This window comes from Canis lupus, chromosome 8 (genome assembly GCF_003254725.2).
Source record: "Canis lupus dingo isolate Sandy chromosome 8, ASM325472v2, whole genome shotgun sequence".
NCBI classification, from domain to species: Eukaryota; Metazoa; Chordata; class Mammalia; order Carnivora; family Canidae; genus Canis; species Canis lupus.
Window position 1 is genome coordinate 44549853 of NC_064250.1, and position 26072 is coordinate 44575924.

Below are 26072 nucleotides of genomic sequence, written 5' to 3' on the forward strand. Positions count from 1 at the left end.
CCATCTGGGCAGGTGACGTTTGGTGCCATGGGCCAGAAGGGCTCCTGTGGTCCAGCTGGGGGCTCCAGGGCCTGAAGGGAGGCTCCTCCCTTTTCTGCACCATAGTTTTTTTCTTTTTAAGATTTTATTTATTTATTCATTCATGAGAAAGAGAGAGAGAGAGAGAGGCAGAGACACAGGCAGAGGAAGAAGCAGGCTCCATGCAGGGAGCCCGACATGGGACTTGATCCCAGGCCTCCAGGGTCACACCCTGGGCTGAAGGCAGCACTAAACCACTGAGTCACCCAGGCTGCCCTGCACCATAGTTTTTTATTTTTCTCTACGTATGGAAATCCCCCAGGAAGAGCCAGTTACTTGGACATTGTGTTTAATGAGAAAGAGGGGAAAGGGTATGCTTTCAAAGCACTCAACAAACCAGAAGTCATTGTTGTAACAGTTTTATTCAAGTCTGTGTGTGCTCTGGTGGTGGGACCAGGCTGAATCAGCATTACACTGTAATACGGTAAGAGGTTTAGCCATTGAACCAAGCCTGCTTGGCATCCCTAGTTAACAATTTACAGTACCTTGAAAAAAAAAAGCCAAAGAAAAGAACCTGGTAAGTTTTCTTCAGGACTTTTCTATTTTTAAATATTGTTGACAAATTACAATAACTTAAATCCCAAAGCAAAATGGGAATTCAAGGACACAGGGTCAGGACATATGGACAAGACACTGGGGCAGGGAAGGCCTAGGGATAAAGACCAGTAGCTCATTACAGAGAACAAAAACGAACACATATGTGAACTTTCACTTTACCTGGACTCAAAGGCTCTAACAAGGAGAAAAAATCCCAAAGAAAGCATTTCTGCAAACCAAGTAAAACCTTTTTCCTTAAACCTCCAGAAGATAGTTTAAATCTGTGTGCAAGCATGTGAGTGTGTAAGCGAGTGGGCGTGCGCGTCTGTGTGTGTGTTTAGGATGGACAGTGAGGAAAACTAGAGAAAGTTGACGAGTTCATCACCTCCCTTCTTTGCTCCAAATGGGTGCCAAGGGCATGCAACTCAATACAATGGCTCTTCTCTACCCCAGCTGCAGTGGTGAGCTAAAGACCCAGGGCAAGGCTACAGGCAGGGGTTGCATGGGGAGCCACAGGCAGTAAGAATCAGGATGACCAGTCCTCCTGGCTCCAAAGTAAGGAAACCTTCAGAACAACGAATGCTAGGGCTCCCTGAGCAGCCTAGGGAGGCCAGGGTGCTTCCAGGGCCCAAGACCAGAAACGAACAAAGGAGGGGGCTGCTGTTAGTATCTCATCAGGATAAATGGAAAATAGTTAACAGTCTAAGGAGTTGAGGAGAGGCTCACCTGGCCTGCACAGCCAACCAGGAAGGAGCCCAGAGCTGGGTCAGGTTAATTAGGCACCTGAATCCTGTTACTTAGCCAGGACTCCAGTCTCTGCATCCTGCCTTCAAACGCCAGTGCTTGAGATGGCGAATGTCCAGGTGAAGCCAGGAAGGTGCTAGGGCCTGAGGACTCCCAGAAGCAGCAGTGGGTTTTCCTTTCTAATGTGGATTTTCACTAATTAGGATTCCTAATCTAAGAAAGCGATGGTTTGTCTGAAAGAAGAGAGCATTGGGAATGTGTTCCTAGGAATAAATGCAGCTTGACAAGAAGTCATCCTCATGCCTGAAGTCAAGGAGAGAGGCAGGTGGCCTTGTAGGTTGAACCATAGGAAACTGCCAATATTCAACTGGTTTTGACTTAACCACACACACACACACACACACACACACACACACACACACACACACTTTTCTCCACAAAGGGAAGCCATCTAGCAAGGTGAGGCTCATCAGTGCTGGACCTTGGGTTCCAGGATCATCATACATTTTAAAGTTAAAGGGCTTCGTGCTTCAGGTAGGGAAGATAGCATCCTCAGTTCCTGGTTGGGCTCAGAGGTTCAGAGAGGGGAAGAAACATTTGTAACTTCATACAACTAGTACGTAGGCAGCTCAGGTCACCACTTTCCTGCCACTCCCACCACCATGGTCGCTTATGGTCACAATGTGCTTCAAGCTGCTCTCACCTCTGACCCAGGTCCACAGTCTCTGGCAAAACTTTCAGGAAAAGCCTGGCACTCAGAAAGGGCAACATCTGCTGCTTCCCCCGATCCTTCAAGAGGCAATGGAGTGTTTCTAACCTGCCTGAGGGTGGGCCCTCACATACCTGGGTCAAAAGCATAGGCTTGATTTGAACTCACGAGGAAGAGGTCAAAGCTCCCTGAAACGTACCACTCACAGCCATCCGGCATTCAGAGTCCGCTGTTCTGTGCTTTTGTTAAAAGCGAGCTTGAAGAGTCACTGATGCTCAGGAGGTGTCTCCCTCCTTGTGGGGGGACAGGCGGTGGGGAGGTGCCCTCCAGTGTGGGGACTGAAGAACAAGAGTGTTGACACAAGCCACACCTAGGTGCCCTTGGGGTGTCTTATGGTGTCCCTGAGCATCCGTGGTCTGAGGGAAAGGGGCCCTTGTCAGGAACCTCACACCAGGACATAGGTCTCAAGGGCCAGCAGACCTTCTCACCAAAATTCTTCCAGGAATTGGCCTGATTCCAGACTCTAAACAAAGCAGACTCTGGGAATGACTCCTAAAAAATGTGAGACCCCAAAATGTCATCCTGGTGCCGCCTCCACACTTCCCCATCTCCTGGTTCTTCCTTCCTAAGACACTAGTGGTGAGGACCAGCCTGACAAGGTAGGTGGGGGAAAGGATGCTTATGAACACCAGGTGCTACATAAATGCAGAAATGCATGTGCCTGACCACAGCCCCCATGAGTCCTGCTAAGCCAACCCCAAATCACTACTCTTCCAGAAACCAAAGGAAGAAACGGTAGGCAAATCTCTTAGAGGCAAAAGTGGTGAGAACCACACTGTTAATTCAGCAATTCATCCAAATGGCCAGCAGGGAGCCGCGTGCTTCACTGACCCGCTCTGATACATGTTCTCGTTGCCCTTGACAGGGAAGCAGGTTATGGTTGCTTTTACAGGAAAGAAACCTGAGAGGAGCTAAAAGAGGAGTCCGAGGCCAGAGAGCAAAGCAGAAGGTGGAATAGGGCCGTCCTGTTCAGGTCTCAAGAGCTTGGTGCCCGCCTCAGCAGCCAGTCCAAGCAGCTTTTCAATTTCTCTTCCCTTGAATTTCTTCTTTAAGCATTTCCTTTTCTCCACCAGCAAGTATATCAGAAGGACAATGATGCCATTTTGTAAAGGTCACACTATTCTGAGTTGACAAATTGTAAGGTATCATCACTGCCACCTTCATCATTACTACCAGACCCTTAGATTTCTAAAGGATGTGGAGTGAAGAGCATCCACCAAAGCCTCTTAGAAATAACGCACGGGGATGATGGGGATATCCACTCAACCCCTGGCAGTGGCCTGGATCCCCAAGGGGGTAAACAGAGGATAATCCTGTTTAGAATCAGTAGAAGGAGATGAAGGTTCCAGGAGGAAGAGCAGAGAGCAGTATCTTCCAGGTAGTGAGCACCTGCCGAGAGGAAAGGGCAGTGTTCCCAAGGGAAGAGGAGGGAAGAGACCAGGAGAGAAATGCTGGCTGACACCAATGTAGGACCTGATCCCAGCTTCAAGACTTGCTCCTGATCATGACCACAGAGACCAGGGAGCAGAAGTGCATAGGAAGCAACTCAAAGCCATTACCATACAGGATCCTTATCCAACCAAGCCTCACTTCACAGAGGCAGAGAGTGTGGCAGGCAGGGGCCCACCAGAGACGGGGTTTGGGGCAGCTGAGGAAGATCTCTTGTTTTCATGCGAGCTCACAGAAGCAGCTTCACTAACCCCGTTCTGCCTCTTGCAGGTGCAATTTTACCCTTAGCCGACCCAGGCTTCCCTTGTCTTCCCTCTGGATGGAAGAGTAAGAAATGGGTTCAACCTCTCAATGCCAAGTGGCCACGATTCAGCACACACTACGACAGTTATACTACCGCTTCCAAAAAAAGGCCGCAGCCTAAAAAAAATAACAAAAAGTAGAAAACGGTCAACTGCATCAGAGCACAGAGCACCGTCCAGAGCCAGCACAGTTTGGATTGGGCTGAATGTGGAGCCATTCAGTGGAGCCAACGGTTTTCAGATGTGTTAGTGACTTAGGAACTGGGGCTATGGAGAGGCCAGGGAAGGGCACAGAACAGACCATCTGCGGCCCTCTCCCCATCAAGAGTGAAAGGGAGTCACTTGGTTGGCTGGAACTGTGGATAGGATTCACATTGTTTCCCCTTCTAGCCAAGGGGTGAGGGGATGAAGGCAAAAATCATCTCTTACAGTCTTCACTGAACAAAGCAAAGGAGAGATGAGACACAACAGCAAAGTCCCAGGCAACGACAAACTAAGAGTGCCTCCCACCCAAGATGGGCGAGGGGATGCTTGAACCAAAGTGCCAGTGAGCTCATAAAACAAGGAGCAATTGGAAACCAAGGTCACCCCTTTATTCATTCCCAGGTTGGGACTTTATCAGTTACAGAGAGAGAGAGAGAGAGCGAGCAGTGACCATACGTATCACCGGAGCCAGCTCTATTGCTCTCCCCATTCCAGCATCCAGGCAGCAAACACAGGGAGCCTGCAAGGGTCCTACAACATCCCCAGGGAAATACTCCACAATACAGGACACTGAAGCAACATTTGGAGAGTTTGTAGGCTAGAGGAGCATGACCTAAGGCTCTGCTCCCAATCAAGTTTATGTGTGTCCCACACAAAGACTGAGGAGGCCTCAGGGTAAGTGGAAGAGTGAAGGTACACAGGAGAAAGCTGCAGAAGCAATTCAACATTCAAGTTAAAGAAACAAATTCCAGAAAACTCAGGATTGGCCTCTGCTCTCCTTCCTACCCTGCTGAGGGTCCAGAGCCCAGCATCAGGGGCCACCTGCACACAGAGGCAAGAGGCAAGAGGCCATGGTCAGTAGGCAGTGCCCAGGGCTCAAACCTTACATGTCAGGGGCTTACAAACATCATCGCCTCACCATATCCATTTGCGGCAGGTACCACTAAGGCTCCGTTTTGCCTCAAGGGCATCCCACAATGGATGGCCTGGCTGAGAAATCCCCACAGTTCTAGCTCCCAGTGTCCGGGAGCCGCCCACCCCAACACCACCAGTATGCTATTTTGGTGCAGTGCAAAGTCTCTAGCAACCAAATACATAACCCAAAGTCCACCAATTGTAGGGATTGGAGGGGAAAGACCAAGGGGAGGGCATAACACATAAAGATCGGGTAACAAAATGGACAAACACAGGGACTTCGTCTCTGGCTTCAGAACTGGCACCAGTAAGTGAGTCTCCCAAGAAACGATCCCTGGGATGAGCACGTTGGTAGCAGAAACTGGTCTGGCCGTGTCCAGACCCCAGGTAGGAGATGGGTGCCACCAACGGGTGCTGGTTTCTGCCTTTATTTGCATGTTTCCAAAAGGAACCAGGACAGACTCTGTTACCCTCTTGGCTGCAACTTGACTGTTTTTCCTAACCCCTTCTCCCCCTCCCCAGCTCTCACTGAGGCAGGTCCCCATGAGGCTCAAATAAATAAAGGGGGGGGGGGCGGGGCACCTGGAAGTGCAAGCAGGGATGTGCCAGGTCCAGCAACAGATGCATCCCACACCGGGGCACCTTGCCTTCTGTCCTCCAGCTGGCATGTAAGGGCTTAGGACACAGAAAAGCTCCTATCTCCCATGAATGGGATTCTAATTCATGGGTGTTGGGGAAGAACGTGGAAGAGGAGCAAAATCAATCACGGGACATCCAATACTGGTGTTTGGGAAGGCTGAACGCAGGGCTAACGAAAGGACTCCAGGACAGGCTCTGGGCTTACCCAGGGGGCTGAGGAGAGGGAGCAGCAGACAGATTTGGCTGAGTGACCCTGCAGAGTCACCCTAAAGGCGAGGAAGACTGTGGAGGGTGGGGGACATGCACGCACCCCACCCTCCCCTACACAGCCAGAGCCGGTGGCCACAGCCCCTTCCGGGGCACATGGGTGGAAAGGCCCTGCAGGGCAGGGGACCCTCTAAAGCGGTCCTGCTTCCACCCCTCCCATCTTCAAAGTGCATTATCAGTGCAAGAAGTAGGGCTGGATTTCAGGGGGTCCAACTCTGAGAAAGGGCTGTGCCAGCCAGCTCCCCCTAACTCCTGCTTTCCCCCTTGCCCGCCCCCGACCCTTTTCACGCTAGGACCAGAACTCTTGCTGAATCTCATAAGGGGCAGGCCTGTGTGTGTTCAGTTCAGCTCTGCACAGCGGAACAGTGCTGTCCTGACTCTGGCCTTCTGCGTCCAGATCCAGAAGCGTCCGCTCGGCAGGGGGCAGCGGTCCTGCCTGGAATGGGAGCAGGGCTGGAAGTCCAGGCCGTTCCTCCACAGTGCTGCTGCTGCTAGCAAAGCACGAGTCCAGGTTGCTGGGCGTTTCGGTGCTGGAGCTGTTGGCCGGGGAGGCGCTGCGGGCGTGGCTGGGAGACACGAACCACCAAGGGTCCAGCCGTTGCCGGTTGGCAGAGGGACGTGGCCGAGGCAGAAACTCTAGGGTCTTGGGTCTCTCCAAGGTGGAGTCCTGCTGTGTGTTCCAGCGCCTTGGGGTTGGGGGAAAGACCACATTGGGGTCAGGCAGACGGGGGAATTCACCTGGGTCTCGGCTGGGGCTGGGGGTTTTCAACGTTCCTGGTCAAAGAGACAAAGAGAGAGGCATCAGATGACGGCACCACATTGCTGAGCCAGATATACGCTGCCCCCTCCCCACATTTGCCACACCCCTGTTCATTGGGCTAAACTGAGTGACAAATATTTAATGAGCACCTACTATGTGCAGTGTAGTGTGCTGTCAGGCCCTGGGGATACAGTAGTGAACTAGAAGGCCATGAGCACTGTATCTGATAATAAAATAATAATGTGACATATGGGGGTCACATCTATAGTGAAAAAAACTTAAGGCACAGCTACGACCCACAGGCCACCCTGTGTTTGTAAATAAAGTTTTATGGTAACACAGCCACACCTATTGCCTGCTCTCCCACTAGAGCAGCAGTGTGGAGTAGTTACCATAGAGACCAGACGACCCACAAAGCCTAAAATATTTACTATCTGGCCCTTTACCAAGAAAGTTTGCTGACACATGACTTAAGGAAGGGTCTGTTCATTCCCAGTTTATTCAGGGAATAAACATGTAAGGCAAGAACAAATCTAAGTATCACAAATATGAAGATGACTTATAAGGTCTCTTCCCAAAGAGGACACATATCTCAGGACAACAACAAAAATCTAAAGAGGGGCGGAGCATGCTGGAAGGAAAAATACAATGTCATTTATACTCAAATATCACTGAAATCTCAATTGCCATCTCGTTGTCTTCTACTGGGTGAGAGGGGTTTCAGAGTCAGACTTAGGTCTCTAGGGAGCAAGGTCTGGTGGTGGAAAGACCTAGGACATGTATGCCCAGGTGGCTCCGTGTCAGATGGAGAAGGCAAGCCTATGCCCAGGCACAGCCTTGTAGCTGGACACCTCTCCACGTCCGGGGAGCCAGGCATGAGTAAGGGATGAGAGATGCAGGGCAGGATGCACAAGGGGAAGCGTGCCCGTGAGTATGTGTGTACTAACACTGTAATGACAGGCAAGGGCGCCCAGCCACGTGGCACCAAATACCCCTCCTAGGTGCAGTATGGCATTCCTTCTAGTAAGTTCAGTCTCCACTTCAGGGAACAGCCCAAGCCAGGCTCCTGCCCCTCCTGTACCCTGAAAGCACTTGCACCGTGTACTGTAAGACCCAGGGCCTGAACATCCCCCAGGCGCCCTGGGTCCCATTCTTCCTAGAACCTGCCTGCTTGTCTTCCTTCACTCCTCAGCAAAGGCCCCGTGAGGCACAGGACAGAGAGAAGGCAGCCAGCCTGGCCACCTCTCCAACCACACAGCAGCACGTCCTCCCGGGGGGGCCGAGTCAGAGGACGAATGGCATCCAGTCTGATATTGCCACTCCAGGGGGAGGCACAAGGGCATGAAAGAGAAAAGAGGAGGAGGACAGCACCCACCTGCTCCAGGGCTGGGGCTCAACCCATTGCTGGAGGGGCTCCTGCTGGCTAGGAGAGCCGCTGGCTTGAGGGCCCCATCTGAGGGAGTCCTCCGGTGACCGCTGGGCTGCGTGGGGGCTGTAAGGGTGACGTGGGTAGGGGTCAGGGACTGGTTGGGGTCTCGCTTGAAGCGTTCCACTCGGACGTTGACCAGGGGGTTGTGGGTGCAAGGGGTCAGGGGCGGGGCCTCGACCGGACTGACAGGCATCTCGTACACCACGATCTCGTCGCTGTCAGAACGCAGCAGGGAGCGGGTGGAGTTGCACTCAGAGATGGAGGAGAGAGAGAGCAGCGTGAGGGAGGCAGAGGGGTCTCCTAGCAACAGCATGGGCTCCTCCTTCTTGAAGAGCTTCCGGGATGGGGGGCTGGTGCTCCGACGAGGACGGCTGGCCCTCTGAAAAAGACCCTCGCGCCTCTTCTTCTCCTCCCGGGCTGGTGGCTCAGGCTCCTCCGGGGGAAGCAGCTGGCACTTGCCAGCTTCCAGCAGGTCAAACCCTAGGCCTGTGGCTGCGAGAACGGCCCCGCAGCCAAGCAGAGCCACCTCACAACGGCGGTGGTGGGTGCCGCCCCGCTTGAGGCTGTTGGTTGGCGTCAGCTGAGGGGTACTGGTGGCTGAGTTGACTGGGGTGGGCTCCTCGTGGACTCCATCGCTGGAGGGGCCCTCCCCATCCTCTCCACGAGGGAATGGGATACAGAGGTAGGACTGGTTGGGTGAATGCTGTAGACGACAATCCCCACTCCTTGGGCCTTCGCTGTCCTCATCCTCTGTGAAGATGAGAGGTAGGGAGGGGAAACAGGAAATGGAGATGAAGCAACCTAGGTAAGAATCTCGTCCTTCTCCTCAACTCTGGGCCTCCTGGCAGATTGTCAGGAACACAAGGTCAAACAGACGCACGGGTGGGATAGGGGATCGGGCATTGAACCCACAGGGCTTTCCTCCTCCACACTCAACTGTGACTGACATGAGGAAATCACTCTCCATTCCAGAGCCTCTCGTCCTGTTTTCAGAAAAGGAAATCTGCTACTTTTCTACTTTTTTTCATAGGGATCCTCAACATAAGAGGTACAGTATGAATGTCCTGGAATAATGGGTAGAACAAAAACATTCCTAATTTGTTTGTACCATCACATTGGAGGGGACCTTGAATTTCTAGAATGATGGCCTAGAGACCTGTCTCAGGACCAGTGTCTTGCAATGGACTGGAATCTCCTCCATAGGTGAAGGTGCATCTACTCCATAAACTGACCTACTATGATGTTGGAAATCTTCAGAGAGAAGAGGACTTGCTTGCTGAGAGAGAGCCTGGAGAAGACCTTACCCATTCAGCAATCACAGGCGACTGGAAAGCTTCCTTAGAGAAAGACATAGTGTCTTCTACCACCATGTCCTGTTTTGCAGACTCCCCACATTAAGATACAAAGGAAAGAGCCCCAGCAAAGGGAAGTGCCTGATTCAAGGTTTCACTGTCCCCATTGTCCTACAGACTATAAATGGCTCCCTGTGAGAGGAGGCCAAGGGCAGGCCCCATGGCAGCAGGAAGAAGAAACTATGATTAGGGAAGGTTAAAAAAAATGGGAGCAGAGAGACCAAAGAGGAAATAGGGTGGGGGCCTGGGAGTTGGGTAAAAAAGGAGACAACCTCCATGAAGTGGTAGTAGGGGTCCTCAAAGAATCCCAGAAGCTTGGCCAAAATTTCCCTAAGGGAACGGAGAGAGTCAGGACAGAGGCAGTGCTTACCTATCTCCATAAGGCTGGTGAACCCCGGCAGTGCTGGGCTACTCCTGGGGCCCTTCCCCAGGTTGGGGGCACTGGACGACCACTGTTTGTATCCATCTACCAGGGACTTGAGGCTGAATAGGAGTAAATGAGGAAACTGTTAGAACAGGTCACTTCCCTTACTCTACCCTTACTTCTACAGGGCTGTGGAAATGTTTCCCCCTGTGTGCTTAATTCTACCAAAGCCCAAGAGCCTTGGGGTACCAGCAATGAACATTACTGAGTCCCCTCGCATGATAAACAGAAGTGCACATGCTCTAGGAAAACAAAAGCAGTGCCATGAACCCACCCCTTCACATGCTGCTATGGAGCTGTGGAAAGATCTAGCAGGCAGGCTGGCAAGAGGAGGGGAAAAAATGAGGACTGCCCAGCACTGGCCAGGGTCTTGCCCAAGCCCATCTTACAGGAGAGGTCATCATTCCAGGACACTGTATACAGCACACTGCTGACATCAGGGACCCTGTAATGCCAGGCAAACCCTGGGCAGACAAGCTAGCAGAGATGGGCCAGGCTATTCCAGTCACACCGTTTCTCAACTCCTTCTAAGCTCATGGCATGCTCAGCCAACTTTCAAAGCCACTTTTTGAAAACAAAAACCAGCCAACAAAGCTGCATCAACCCAGTGCACTTTGGGACAGACCTATGTGGGGAGTACATAGGCTATACTCGAGCCTTTGGTTTGTCTGGGAATGAAGAGGAAAATTCAAGGAGCTTGCTTTCAAATCCCTGTGATGAGCTCACACCCCCAAGCCAGTAACTCTAAGGATCCTGACGGGGTACCCCCCAATCCCCTCATACAAATGGGAGAATCAGAGGCCCAGAAGCACTGGTCTTTTCTTTAATGGACAATAACGAGGGAAGACTGAGGAATCTGTGGGTTATGGTTGCCTTGGAAATACCAGGATTATAATCAGAGGTGGCTTTCATTTTAGGGCCAGAAAAAGCTATTCGAACAAAGCCCACTCTTCCCAGTCCATCCTGAGGGAGAGAGAAGGACCAACTTTTCCTCTCACTTCAGATCGTCGTTTCAAGTGCTATCGGAAATGCCAGCTAATTCAAGTACATTCCAGCACCAGTGGTTCAACCAAAATACACAGCCTGAGATAAGCATGCTACTGGAACCCACAGCCTGGGACTTCTAACTGATAATCTTATCACTTCCAGCTCTGGGTTCATGGGAATCCAGATTAGCAAAATCAAAGCCAGTGCTGCAGATCAAAGGATAAATAGCCCTGTATCGTCTCCCTATAACTAAGGGTGCCAGGAGAATCCCAACAACAGGGGTGGTCAGGGAAATGAGGAAAGGGAAAGTCAGATCAACACAGGAAGTTCCCAGGGTGCACAATGGTACTGCTTTGAAGAAAAACAAGTCAGCACAGCCTTGGCACTAATGAGGCTCGATTCTACAGGGAGTGCTGTGAGAACAAGGAAATGGAAAGGAGACTTATTACAAACACATTCGATGGAAGGGTGAAGATTAGACTCACCCCAGGTGGAAATGTGGAGATTCTGATGGGGTACTTAAACCATTAGCTTTCTCGCGTCTCTGAGGGGATCTTCAATGGATAAAGAAAATCAGTAGGAGGCAACAGTGGGCACATCCAACTCAGCCTCTCCCACATGGGAGCCCTCAATGCTGGTCCAGCTCTGCCACCAGCTGCCCTCCTCTTGCCTGGTCAGCAAAGCCCATACCATGAAGGAATCTTAATGAGGTGGCCCTGCGTGAGCTACCGCAGGCCCAGGACCTGCCCATCTGTGGGATGAAGGTCCCTGAGCAGCCACAGCATAACTGCAGAGGCCGCGTAGATCCACAGATGCCCAAGCTGTCTACGAGCCAGCACGTATGTTTCCTATAAGATATATGCTATTTTTTAAAAGGATGGAGATGCCAAATCCACTTAACATTATTGAGTTCAATATGGCTTTTTGTTGTTACATATTTTCTTCCATTGAGAGTGACTAAAATTAGAAATATTATACAGAGATTCTCAAAACTTTCTGATGTTAAAGAGGTCTTCACTCGAGAATGAATAGAATATACTTCATCTCTTCAATAGGAATTAGGAATCATAAAAAATTAAGTCATATTTTGAACTGCTTCAACAGTTTTGAGGACAAATCTATGCAAGGGGGAAGAAAATGCCAAAGTTAGTATTCTGGAGCATGAAATAAAGTTAATTTACTAGCAAGACAAAAAATATCTATAAATGAAACAGAACCATAGAAACTACTGGGACCCACAGCCAACCTGGCCAGTCCTATCAGGAATCATACGAACATCAGAAATATCAAGAGATTCAGGGTAACTGAGTTTCTCAGACCCACCCCAGGGCTCAGAGGAATTCAAACTGAGGAGCTCTTTTCCCTACAGAACCCACTACAGCAGAGCAGTTGACCATCCCCAGAGGGCTCAGTCACTGAACTCTTGTAGAGCTTAGGCAGCTTGCCCTACATATCTAAATTTCCTAATTTCTTTCTTTTTCTTTCTCGTTCTTTTCTTTCTTTGTCTCTCTCTCTCTTCCTTCCTTTTCCTTTCCTTCCTCTTTCTCTCTTCCTTCCTTTCTCTTTTGTTCTTTCCTCTTTCTGTCTTCCTTCCTTTCTGTCTGCCTTCTTTCCTTCCTTCCCTCCCTCCTTTTTTTCCCCCTATTCCAAGGCATCTAGTTATTTCTAAAGCCTGGCTTCAAAGAGTCAACCTCTTAAACACTAAACATATTTTCACCTCAGCTCAGATCTGACATGAGAAAACAGATTTTGGACAGGAAATCTTCTTAGCATTCAAAGGAATAACCAGAACCAGGTACAGGTTCAGACACAAGTTCAGGATAATGACTGAAAAGGGAGAGAGCGGTTGATGCTTACTTTCACACTTAGAACAGTCAAGAAACACGATTCTAGATTCTAAGACCAAGAATAAGAATTATAAACTACTACGCTCATACCTTCCGGTATGAAACAGAGACTGCATGAGAAGCATGGAAGAAGCATCAGAGCAGATAGGTACACACGCTTCCTAGGAGCCAGTTAGTCCGGTACGCGCTTCCCGAAGATGAACTTAATTAATCCTCACATCAACTCCACTGGGTGGGTGCTGATATGAGCCCCCATTTTATAGATAAGAAGACCTAAATCCATATGGCGAGGCTTGGTGGGGCCAGGATTCACACCCGGGCCGTCTGGGTCAGTGATGACCATCGCCACTACTAACGACACTGCAAGGGACTGGCCTCCAAAGAACCGAGACTTGAGAAAAATTTAACTTGTGAGCCACAGGAATAATGCAAGCATATCTAAGACACAAAGCTGGGTCTTGTGCTTTGCCCAGAGGGGGTGCTCACACCTCAACTCAGTGTGGCTATGAGGGAGGGGCCTAAAAGAAGTCCTGGTGGCCCTGGGTTACATCTGAGGACACTCACTATCAGATTATCATCTACCCCTGCTTCGGAATAAGCTTCCAAGTCAAGAGAGTCCTGAACCCCCTGCTCTTGCTTCTCTTTGCTCAGAGCGGATGTGTCAGAAGAGCCACGTCTAAGTAGAACACCCAGCAGAACTCTTAACATTGGTTACTGTTTGGCCTACTTGCTACTCTGGGTCAGACGCCTCTAGGGGTTGGCAAACTATAACCGAGGGGCTAACTCCTGCCCACCACTTGTGTTTACAGAGTTTTACTGAATGAACATAGCCATGCTCTTCATTTAGGGATTGCCCGCAGTCTACGGCTGCTTTTCGAGCGGAGGAGCTGCAAGAGATACTATGACCCGAAAGCCTAAAATATTTGTTATCTGGACCTTTATAGAAAAAGTATGCTGAGCCTTGTTGGAGAAGGTTCCAGGGAATGAGGACTGGAAAACTGTTGCAAAGATCAAGAAGTCTGTCATTTCTCAGAAAGCAATGAAACACACCACAGAAGAAAAGGATGTCACATCGTAGTTTTAAAGGGGTATACCCATCTTTAAGTGGAAAGAATCTCCCCCATTCTGGCTCTTACCCTTCATCGCCTGAGGCAAGCTCCTTCTGACCAAGTGTACTTGGCCCCCATGTCCGTCCTTTCTTCTTGGGGGCCCTCTTCTCCTCCTCCTCCCCTTCCTCTTTCGGGATGACTGAGCTCCGGCCCCAGGTTTTGCTGCTTTCACCTGGTGTCACTGTGAATAACAAAAGTTGGATGGGATCTGGAAAAAAGATAGACAGAGTCCCCCCAAAACTAGCCTCCACCTCATCAGACAGACATAGACACACACATATGGAGTTGCAGGGAAGAAGTCATGCCTCCTCAAAAACTCTGTGCCCACGTGGAGCCTTCAACTCCTCAGCCACCAATCACTTAGCACTCTCAAAGTACCAAACACGGAAAAACTTCTCAGAGTCTCATAAGACCAGTGCAAAGCTGGAGCTTAGGCCAGCCAGACATCAGAGTTCCAAACACACCTGACTTAAGGAATTCGTTTTGTTGGGTGGAACTGGATTGGGGGTGGGTAGGTAAGGAGGTAGGTCGGAGAGAAAAGAGATAAGGGTTAGGTAAGGGAGACTTGGAAGTGCAGACAGGAATTTTGGTGAGAAAGGAAGACAATGAGGAGCTCAAGACTATGGAGAGGGAAGTCAGGAGTAGGAGGAGAAGGGGAAGGAACAGGCCTAGAGAAATATAACAGGTAAGAGAGGAGGAACATCCTTCTGACATTGGTACCTTACAACAAACACTGAAACCAAATGCTTCAGAGGCTATCCTTACTTCGTGAATGAGCAGATGGTTCCAGACACCAAAAATCAGGGAGCTGAGGGGACTGAGGGAAAATACAGAGCACATGGAGGCTGCCATTGCTTTCAGCCAACTGCGGCCACATGAGAAATGGGAATCCACTGATATGAATGGACTTTTCTAGGATAGCCAGTTTCTGTATTTAAATAAAATCTCTCTAAGTTAGATAAATGCATACACACACACACACACACACACACACACGTGTGTGTGTATGTAAATTCTTTTTAATAAACACTGTGGTAAAAATAAAATTGGTCCAGACTTGGCCTCCCACAAAGTATTTATCAAGTTTCCTTAGGACCTACACTTTGAAAACATCCTTCCCTGGGAAGCAGGAACAAAAGAAAAACAATGATGCCCCAAATATGGCAGAGAGCATACAAGGTCTCCAGGCCAGGGTACCAACCAACCCAGGCCAGGCACCAGGGCATCGACATCGCACACCAGTTTCCATATTGCTTTGTAGGTGACAAAAGATCCTGTCAATACCCACAATCCCCTCTGCTGGTATCTAAGAGTAGAAAGTAGAGGAGGCGGTAGTACAAAGCTCATGGGGAGAGACAAGGAGGAGGGCTAAGGGTTTGCGTACATATGTGCATGTATATACACATTGTCGAGGAGAGGTGGCAGTAGTTATGGATGGAGCAAGCCTGGGCCAGTCGGTGGCTGGACAGAGCAGGGGACAGATGCCCCTGGTGTGTTCTGGCCCCAAGTAATTTGGGAAACAGTCTCACACTGGATGGCTCGAAGGCGAGGAATGATGGTGGGGCTCGCAGGAGGACTGGAGCGGCTGTTGATGAGACTCTTCCTTTTATCCATGGTGGGGGAGGCCTGAATCGTGAACTTGTGCTGGAAATCTGCTCGGGGAGAGACAGATACGTGCATGTGTCAGAATTTTCCCATAATCTAATTCCCATGAGAAAAGGGTCATTTCCTAGTGAGCTTGAGGGACAGGCCCCAGTTTCCTAAGTTCGCCTAGGAAATATTCTCTTTCAGAATCCTCTCTTTCTCCCCAACGATGACAGGACAGCAAGATGAACATACAAAGAGAAGGAAAATTCACTGAGTGAACCTCATCTATCGTGTATGTAGGTGTAGCAATTACAGACTTACAATAGTTTTTTTTTTTAAGGTCATGAGACTTGCTGATTATTCTAGGAAATCCAACTTAAGACTCTATTTCTTACAATCTATTCGGATATGCTCAGGGACTAAAGTAGGGAGATAGATGCTTCTCACTCAGGGCAGGCAGAGCAGAGTTAACAACGACAAATCCTTGGTGGGAACCTTGGGAAGTGAGCGTGATGGGGCGAATAGTCCAAACTGTGATGTTTTCCAAAAGCATTTATGGTCTCTAAGCTCCCGGGTCCTCAACTATTAAGAGGTAAAATAAACAGCTGAGTGTTGGTACCTAGGTCTCCCAATGAGACGTGATCTCCCTAATGTGGCAGCTACTGTTTCCCTATGGGCTTCCCCAGAGCACAGCAGCATGCCACCACACACAACATGCTCCACAGGGGCTCAAAGACTGTGTTGCCTGGCCAGGAAAAATGTGCAACAAGGACACTAGTAAACATGTCCCACAAATTCATTCGCTCAATTTTACTGAATGAATTCCCCTGTCTGTACTGAAGCCATCATCCATCCCAGTGCTTAAAAACATCCTGTTGTCCCTATGATACTGTTTTCCCTTGGTTTCCTTACATTTCTACTGAGTTTACTTCCCAGGACCTAATAGACTTAGGACACAATAAACACACACTCGAGCACTCACTGCCCTCCATGGGCCCGTGACATCCCACAAAGATTCTAATTCAGAGTTTCCTATTACTTTGCATTTTCCCAAGGCTGAAACATACTACAAATGTATCTTTATTCACCCAATGTGCTTCTGAAGGGTTGTGTATAAATCACATTCTTACAAGTGAATCCTAAACTCAACTGCACACCGAAAACTAATTATTAAAGAAACCCAGAGATGAGTTATTCTGCAGCGCCCTGAGTTCTCTGTGTGAGTCACCACGCCACCAGCGCTCAAGACCGTGCCGGCCTGTCAGGTCCACCAGTCGCCGCTCTGTCTTCCTTCCCATTCTGTGCTTGGTCACCTGGAGCGGGGAGGCTTTGCCACAGGCCAGTCTCCCTGGATGGAACGGCCCACTTTGAACCCATTCCCCCCAGGTCCCCCGCTACACAACCCTGCCCTGTTCCCACCTCCCAGCAGGTCCCCAGCCACTGACCGGAAGGGAGGCTGATGCGGTTCCCATCCTTGAGCTTCAGCCGGCTCTTCCTGAACTTGCCCTTGCGCTTCTTCACCCGGGGCTTCTCCTGGCACAGCTGGTGGATGATGATGTTGAGCTCTCGCTCCAGGATGTCGATCTCCCGCTCAGCCAGCTCCTGCTCGCGGCGCCGCAGCAGCTCCTCCTGGGTCTTCTGCTGGAGCGCGGCCCGTGTCAGTTCCTCCTCCCAGGTGCGGAGCTCCTGCAGGGGCAGGAGCATCGGAGGGAAGAGTGGGTGCTCAGCACAGGCGGGTGAGGAGGCTAAGGGCCCCCGAGAGCCAGTCTCCCATAATGCCCCATACTCTCGGTCCCAGGCAGACGTGCGGGCCTCACAGCTGCTCAACGAACACCTGACCACCCCGGATGCTGGGCAGGGGCAGGCTCAGCACAGCCACCCTGAGGACGTAGCTATGGAGGCCCTGGACACAGGGGCTGATGGGCTAGTTGCTCTTTAATTAAGGATTAAAACTGCCTGTGATGGGAAAAAATGGGAGTTTGGGTAGAAAATATAACCGTGTATTTAAATTTTACAGACTTGGTTCTATTTTGATTTTTTCCATTATATAAAGGATGTTTTTTAAACCAGAGCCAACTTAAAAAATGAAATAAAATAAAATAAAATAAAATAAAATAAAATAAAATGAAATAAAAAAATAAAACAAATAAAATAAAATAAATAAACCAGAGCCAACTTAATGAGATCTAGCTTAAAATGTGCCCACTCTAAATGACTTGCCCTCCAGCTATCACCTAACATTCAAATAAAGATATATTTCCAAAGTGATTATTCAAAAGGTAGTGTGGCATGTCCTCTCAACCTCTGTTCAGTTGGTGAATAGAATCCACTGAGGCATGTGATTTGAATTCTCATCTTGAAGGAAAACCACGTGCTCTGGAAGGATCATGATAGCATAGCAAAGGGAAGAGAAAACATTTCCCCAAGTCTTTGCCAGGTGCTTGCTCTAGTACTGCTGCTATATCAGATGGGCAGGACCTCTTCCCTGCCTCCCCTTTTTCCTTCAGCATGAATTTATATATGTACCCAGCACTGAGTTCCTGAGATGAGGCCGGGGAAGGGGGAAGCATATGGAATCAGGAAATAGGAAGGAGAACAGAATATGTGCATACAGTTGTCAAATCTGGAATCTAAACCATCAGCACTGGTTACCCAGGGCGTAAGACAGAAGTGGGATGAGATAAAGCACTAAAACTTTAAAAAGTGGGGTATTTCTTCAATAAAGTAGCCAGAGCAACACTTCTATGGTTGAAACTTAAAATTTGGGCAGTCTGGGTGGCTCAGTGGTTTAGCGCCGCCTTCAGCCCAGGGCGTCATTCTGGAGACCCAGGATTGAGTCCCACTTTGGGCTCCCTGCATGGAGCCTGCTTCTCCCTCTGCCTGTGTCTCTGCCTCTCTCTCTCTCTGTCTCTCATGAATAAATGAATAAATTTTTTTTTAAAAAAAAGAAACTTAAAATTTCTGCATGGAATGCTCCACCATAAGAGTCATTCTGGGGCAGCCCGGATGGTTCAGCGGTTTAGCACCGCCTTCAGCCCAGGGTTTGATCCCGGAGACCCGGGATCGAGTCCCACGTCGGGCTCCCTGCATGGGGCCTGCTTCTCCCTCTGCCTGCGTCTCTGCCTCTCTCTCTCTCTCTCTGTGTCTCTCATGAATAAATAAATAAAATCTTTAAAAAAAAAGAAAAAAGAAGTCATTCTGGACTGAAACAAAACACTGTAGAATGTGAGCTTAGGGCTAGAAAAAATATGTGAGAACATATTAGGGAAGTTGAGTAGTGGGTAGAGAACAGAAAAGACAACAGAGACAAGTGGGGAATAAAATATTCTGATATTAGGAACTTCTCATTCAACTTGCCCTCTATTCTCAAGAGAATACCAACATATCAAAATTGATAAGAATTTAAAATTAGAGGGCAGCCCGGGTGGCTCAGAGGTTTAGCACCTGCCTTTGGCTCAGGGTGTGATCCTGAAGTCCCGGGATTGAGTCCTACATTGGGCTCCCTCATGGAGCCTGCTTCTCCCTCTGCCTGTGTCTCTGCTTCTCTCTCTCTCGATTTCAAGAATAAATAAAATCTTTAAAAAAATAGAAAAATAATTGATAATAAAAAGTGATAGAAAGGGGAAAAGTGAGAAAAGGACTGGCACCTTGAAAATGGTCTTGGGAGTGCCTGGTGCCTCAGTTGGTTAAGTGTCTGACCCTTGGTTTTGGCTCAGGTCATAATCTCAGGGTTGTGAGACTGAGCCCTGCCACAGGCTCTGCACTATAGTACCTGCTTGGGATTCTCTCTCCCTCTCCTCTCTAAAAAAACAAGAAAAGAAAAGAAAAATTGTCTTATACATGATGGGTGCTCAGTGTCAATGTATGAATGAAAGAGAAAGAAGGAGGGGGAGATAGAAGTCAATTTTATAAATGCAATCCTTTATGGGAACCCAGATTCATCATACATGTCTGAGAGATGAACCTGAACTTTTGAACTTCTCCTTCTTTGATGAAATAAGCCCCAAACAGATTCACTGCTGTATGCCCCTACACTCCCTTGGCTTTCCTTGTCCCACTACATTGTTTTCACCATTAGGAGAACAAAAACATGCTTGAAAATCATTCCTAGCTGGTTGATTATGCTGCTAGGTGGGGAAATTAAAGAGCTCAAGCTAATTTCAGACTTCCTAAGTCTTCCTCTCCTGCATGCTCTTATCTAGGGAAAGTCTGCATTATAGCCCCTTCCTTTGAGGGAACTCAGTCCCCAGTCTAGGGACAAATCCATCGTCACTATACCTGGAAGCAATGAATTCAACAAGCTGAGAATGAGCTGAATCATATGGGAAATCAGGATGTTTATGGAGTACTCGCCAATGGCACTATGTATCTGCAAGACTCTCAAACATGAGCCTCCTTCTTAGTAAAACACCCATTTGGGGATTAGCTTCCTAGTGCACAAATCACATCACCTGCATATAATGATTTAATAGGACTTTGAACTTAATGAACTTTCCCCAGAGAGAAAGTTCATCTTGCCCAACTAGGAGTCTTCTAATGGACAGGCATCATAGCACAGCGGTTGAGGGCAAGATCTCTGAAACAAACTGCCTGAATCATGAACTGGGGAAAGTTAACATGGGAATCACATGTAACATGGAGTTAATAGCACTGACAATCACATGGTTGTATTACATAAGAAAATTATTATCTTATGTAAGATTATATAAAAATTCATATAAATTGCTCTATAACAGAGCATGGCACATAGTACATGCTCTATGAATGTTAGCTATTATGAGGATGGATTTGGCTTTTCCTAGTAACTACCTACTGACAAAATCCAACTTTCATTTTTCTTACTGTCAGGTATCCTTATAATTTCGTTGATCAAAAGAAAGAAAACCAAGAATCAAGTGATTCAACAATCTAAAGGACCAGCAACTCTAGGTTTCTTCTAGTGGGAATAGCATTAGTAACAGGAACACTCTCTTCTTCTTCTTCTTCTTTTTTTTTTTAGATATTTATTTATTTATTTATTTATTTACTTACTTACTTACTTACTTACTGCACATGCACATTAGCAGGGAGGGGGCAGAGGGAGAGGAACAAGCAGACTCCCTGTAGATAATCTGTATGGAGAACTCTGGACTCATGACACCCCTACTTGGTCCTGCCAAATCCCAGAAAGAAAGAAAAAGTCTCTACTTCTTCTGGTCATACCTGAGGCCTGGAGAACACCTTCCATGTAAAGTCGGGAAGAAAAAGCTGCTCTGTTACCTCAAAATAAGCAGGGAAGTGGTTGTGTCAGACTCTGTCCAGAGGCCCCAGGGGGGAAGGCCCAGTGATTCAACTCACATTCTTTTCCTGTTTTGTTTACCTTCTCTTTGGCCCTGAGTTGGTCAAACATCTCCTGAATCTCATGTTTCCAGTCATCCTGCAGGCAGTGGAAGGAGTCCTTGGGCATCTCAAAGAAGCCAGACTCCTCTATGGTAGTTAGCTGGTCCAGGATATTTGTGAAAGATGGTCGCGAATGAGGGTCAGGATTCCAGCAGTCTGCGTGGAACAAGTGAATAGAAAGAAAACATGAGTGGACAGAGACAAGCGTAAGACTTAGAATAGTACATGACCTCCTTTACCAGAAAACTGCCTCTTATTTTTCCCTCCAGGAACAGAAACACTGGGATTTAGGTAACTGCACATAGGGCTTGGGAAGTAAAGCAAATTGCCCAACCTCCCAATCATAAAAAATGTGGAAATAAAATGTGGAAATAAAATGCATCAGTTCTGCCCCCATCCGCCTCTGCCTACTGATTTAGCATCAGAAAAGCAACTCCAAAGAATTTGCTGGCATGAGGCTCAACAACCATGATTTATCACGTTCCTACACGATTCCAGAAGTGACAGTAGGTGACTAGACTCCGGATCTCACCTTCCTACAAATAAATGAGCCAGCCTTCCCCACCTCAATGATGATGAGAAGGCAAGGATAAAAAGCCCTGGACTGGACTGGGCAGGAAAAGTGAACTTTATTCTCAGCTCAGACAATAGCTAGTGGAGTGCACTTTGCCTCTCTCAGGTTGGATTTCTCACTTAGGAAATTATAGGGTTTGACCAGATGTCTTCTAGAGTTCCTTTCTTCTTGGACGTTCTTCATTTATATATGTAATATACTCAGAGGTCCTGAAAATAAAAGCTGCTATATATTCTCATTATGTATTAAATAATAAAATATTTCAGTTAAGTTCTACAAGTCACTGGAGATGGACAGAAGGGGTGTCTGTGATATCAATGTAGCAGGGTGGTGACATCAACCTAAAGTAACTCTTCCAACCACCCACAGGATTCCTCCTTGAGTGACTAATACTTCATCTCCTCTTTCTGGAACTAACCCAACAGAACTGTCTGAAATCTACCCAAGTGCTGCTAAGAAGGCAAACTTTCTCTGGTTTTGTTCCAGTCAGGGGTCACTTACCTTCCATGAGTTTGGCAAAAGGTTCTGGGCATGTAGAAGGAATGGGAAGGGCGAGCTTGTTCATGGCCACTCCATAAGCCACGGCTAAGCCATCGATTCCTCGGAAGGGCACCTCACCAGTCAAGAGTTCCCAAAGCAGCACTCCATAGCTGAGGAGAGAAAGAAGACAGAAGCAATCTCAGATTGCCACAGATGATCTTAATGATGGAGCTCATGAGGCCTTTCTGAGCTACCCACACTCTCTCTGGCATGGAGGGAGACCAACAAAGTAGACACACTAATGGAATATAGACAGGAAGCCATGAGGCCTATCCACTAAAAGCAAAAGCTCTGGAGTCAGGCACATTTAGTTTCAAAGTCTTGTTCCTCAAATTCCTCATCTATAAAGTGCAAATAACACCACCAGTCTCACAAGGATGCCATGAAATTCACTGAGCTACTCTAAGGGTTTAAATCAGCTCTCGCCAGCCATAGCTATTCTGTTGTTGTTATTGCTAACATAATACTCTGGAAGAAGGAGCAGCTTCCCAAGAATACATTTTTTCCTGTTTTAAGGAAATTTCCATGTTAGTCACAGGTACACTTTCTCAGCTTTTGAACAGCAGAGAGCTGACCACCTAAAACAAACAGGTTTTGCTCCTGTAACAGGTTTCTTTAAATGCTCACTAGTTTGGATTCCTGCTGCTGGTTGGTTAACAGAGACCTCTGCCTAATTCAGAGGGGCAAGTCACACAAGGCTTGCCTACATGGGAAGAGCAGAGCAGTATGTCAGCTGTGAGGACCTAAGTTTCCTCCCAACTTTCAAATCCACATGAAGAATTTCCTTTCACATGTCCTGTGAGTCAGAGAATGGAGCACAAAGCTTAGAATAATTATTCTATGAATTCACAATCAGAATAAGGCAAAATCATGTCATGTTCAATCCTTCCAGGAATAAGAGTATCCCAGGATAAGCAACCATAAAGTCATGAACAGTCAGAAGAGTCCCTCTCATTATTTTTTCAACACAAACCTCGACTTTTTAAAAATACTCATCAGTGGCTTACAACAAACCAAGTCATGCTATTTTAAAAAACATGGCTCAGTTGGTGAAACATGAAACTCTTAATCTCGGGGTCATGAGTTTGAGTACCATGTTAGGCACAGAAATTAATTTTTAAAAAAAGTAAGCCCAGTATCTATTTCATCATGCTGCTTTGTATGCACAAGGTGCTAAGACACTTATAAACATCATCTTAAAACCCTACCATAAACCTGCAAGATAAATATTATCACCATTTTGCAGATGATGAAAGAAAGTTTCAGCTAAGTTTAGCAGCAGCATGTATTTAGGGGCAGACATGGAATAAGTCATGGTGGACCCTGAACCACCATGGTCCAGGTCTCAATTCCTTCTCTCTAGAATCCCCTTCTATCATTACTCTGCTTGGTAAACTCCAATCACCTTTCAAGATCAAATTCAAATGCATCGCCATTCATTATTCATTATTCATTCATTTTACACATCTACTAAAAATTTACTATGCATCAAGCTCAATGCTGGGCATTGGGATACAGGATAAGACCTTGTCCATGAAGAGACCAGTGAGAGGAATAGAAAAGAGGTCAATTAGAATACAGAGATGAGTCACACCACAGATACAAAGAGTGTACAAAGAGACCGGGATGGGCTCCTGGCCACCTACACCAGACCAGGATGAAGGCAGGAGACAGCTAAACCCTGCCTGCTAGGTAAAGGGATACAGGGATCTAGAGACAGGAGTCAGCAGGTATGAGGTATGCCTTGCCCTCAAAGACTCCCAAGTGGCCTGGCATGGCTCCAAAGAAGAGCCACGTGCCAACCAATGCACCAGGGCATCCCAGAAGATTCCTACAGATGTACCCCCAGGACTCTCATTTTTAGTTGTCTGCTCCTGGCATTACTACCAACCTCCACTCTGGCCACAAAAACCCAAGGTCCCAAAGACCTCTCTTCCACCTATGTGAAGATGACTGGTGTCTGCGCCCTAACTACCTGGAAAGACAGTAGAATGTTTCAAATATCTAAACAGGTGTCCTGTTTGTGTCCTTGCATCTGCTCGGCTGATGGTGTCTACAGAGATGTCTCAGGCCCTGGAAGAGGGAGGAGTCAGGGAGCCCACCCCTCTCAGTTTCAAGGAGGGCAGCTCTGCTCCCACCTGGCTGGCTTCTGGTTCATCTGCATTTCATTCCATCTGAAAAGCCCCACAACTAAGAGAACCAGGTCAAATGCTGCTCAAGAAAGATTCAGACAGACTTGAATTAAATGTCTGCTTTACCACTTATGGTGGTACATCTCTGCGTAAGGAAGCTCCTCTGCTTTCTTCACCTACACAACAAAGACAGCACTTCTACCTCACAAAATAATGGCAAGGGATAAATAACATGACTACTACTTCTCCAGAAGCTTCCATATAGGGTTAGTGACCACCACTGTGTGCTTCCCCTTGGGAAGGGCCTGAAACAGGAATGCCTCGGGTGGGCTTCAGGGAAAGTCCACAGTGTCGGCTGAGAGCCTTGCTGAGGGACGCCAGCATTCAGGCAAGGAGGCTTTCTGAGAACGAGTGAACCAGTTAGTTTTCCTCTGCCAATGTTCCTCTTTATTTCTGTAACCGAAGGTGGTAATATAAATGAATCCCTGGCATTCCTTTGGCAGGAATACAGTCCAAGAAAGGAAATAAAGAATTACGTGTTGGATGGGTCTGCGCCTCAGGGAGAGGTGGGCAGAAGAAGTCCACGTGATTTACCACGGATTTGGTCCACTCTGATGCCCTCCCAGGGTTGAGAGAAGGTCAAGAGGCCCTTTCAAGACCATGTACAAGCAGCCTGGAAGCACCAGCTCAGCTGAAATTCTGCCTCAGGACCCTCCCCCGCTCCCCGCAGAGGGCCACCACCTCCCCCACAGTGCTGTCAGTGATTTCCCAGGAGTCCTTGCAACCTCACCCTGAACCCTGGGCATACCCTGTGTCAATAATTAACCACCTCCAGGGATATGAAAATCCTTTCCACCATTTGGTGGGGTCACAGGTTGGAAAGAGGTGTTCTATGTTTTCAAAGTGAGGAAAAGCATCAAAGTGGATAGCAGCCTGACCAAAGGCACACTGACTGTTTAATAATCTTTAGCAAAGGGGCGCCTGAGTGGCATGGTGGGTTGAACATCTGACTCTTCATTTTGGTTCCTGAGATGGAGCCCCATGCTCAGCATGGAGTCTGCTTAAGACTCTATCTCCTTCTTCCTCTGCTTCTTCTCCCCGCACTCTCTCTCTAAAATAAATAAATAAATCTTAAAAAAAAAAATCTTTGGCAAAGACAGTTGAACTACCACATGAGAAAACACTCTGTAAATTGTAAAGTAACATAAAACTCTTTTTCTTGTTAACTAGACCTCATTCGAAATGATGATCTATTTACCAATATATATAATACATACATGAATATATTGACACAATAAATATTTATCAATATAGTAATATGCAATGCTATATTATATTCCAAAAGCAGCTTATGAAACAGAATGATCCCATTTTAAGGGATGAACAGAAATAAATGCACCAAAATATTAATAGAAGTTATCTTTAGAAGTGGGTAATGTGTGATTTCTTTTTCCCTTTTTTTTTTCCTTTTTGTTTATCCATATTTTCTAATTTTTTCTATGGTGAACATATTCTACTTCTATAATTTTACAAACTTAAAATGCCTCCACTTCATCCCACATACCAGGCAAGAAGTCATTACAGGAGACCACTAACCACTGTGTTCCCTACACAGCACAACCAAAGGGAAAAGTTTTGTCAACTATTCTTCCTGAAATGGTCTAAATCCAAGCAGATTAGAAAATGTATGAAGTTGAAGATCTGGGCCTTACCATCATATCTTCCATCACAGCATGTGGAAAAGGCCCAGAGAACTACACTCAAAAAGCAGTAAGACAAATTCAGCTGGCCTTGGGAGCCCAGCAAAAGCAGAGGCCCAGAGGCCCCAGTCCCCGAGGAGTTGCAGCAGGGGTGGGAGATGGACACAGGCTCAGCCTAGTACCTGGCACAGAGTTAGAATTCAACAAACATTTCCTAAATCAATTAATTAATTAATTATAAGTCAATTTGGGACTGAGTTTTTTCCAACTTCCTAGGCATGCTTGAGCCCTCCTTCCATACTAAGAGTTTTAGCTGGATACATAGTTATCCAGCTAGAGCCTACATTT

General features: G+C 47.6%; 1 protein-coding gene across 1 annotated transcript in view; it reads right to left on the bottom strand.

Moving 5' to 3' along the window:
• Window positions 1-421: 421 nt before the first annotated feature.
• MAP3K9 (mitogen-activated protein kinase kinase kinase 9) overlaps window positions 422-26072 on the bottom strand; it is a 74961-nt gene continuing 49310 nt past the window's right edge. Inside the window, exons 4-12 of the mRNA XM_025442850.3 lie at window positions 21854-22002; window positions 20759-20934; window positions 16845-17085; window positions 15342-15464; window positions 13840-13993; window positions 11342-11410; window positions 9816-9928; window positions 8040-8843; window positions 422-6678 (exon numbers count right to left, since the gene is read on the bottom strand). Of these exons, the coding sequence (XP_025298635.1) occupies window positions 6194-6678; window positions 8040-8843; window positions 9816-9928; window positions 11342-11410; window positions 13840-13993; window positions 15342-15464; window positions 16845-17085; window positions 20759-20934; window positions 21854-22002 (2314 nt within the window). The 3' untranslated portion in view covers window positions 422-6193. The remainder of the gene's footprint in view (window positions 6679-8039; window positions 8844-9815; window positions 9929-11341; window positions 11411-13839; window positions 13994-15341; window positions 15465-16844; window positions 17086-20758; window positions 20935-21853; window positions 22003-26072) is intronic.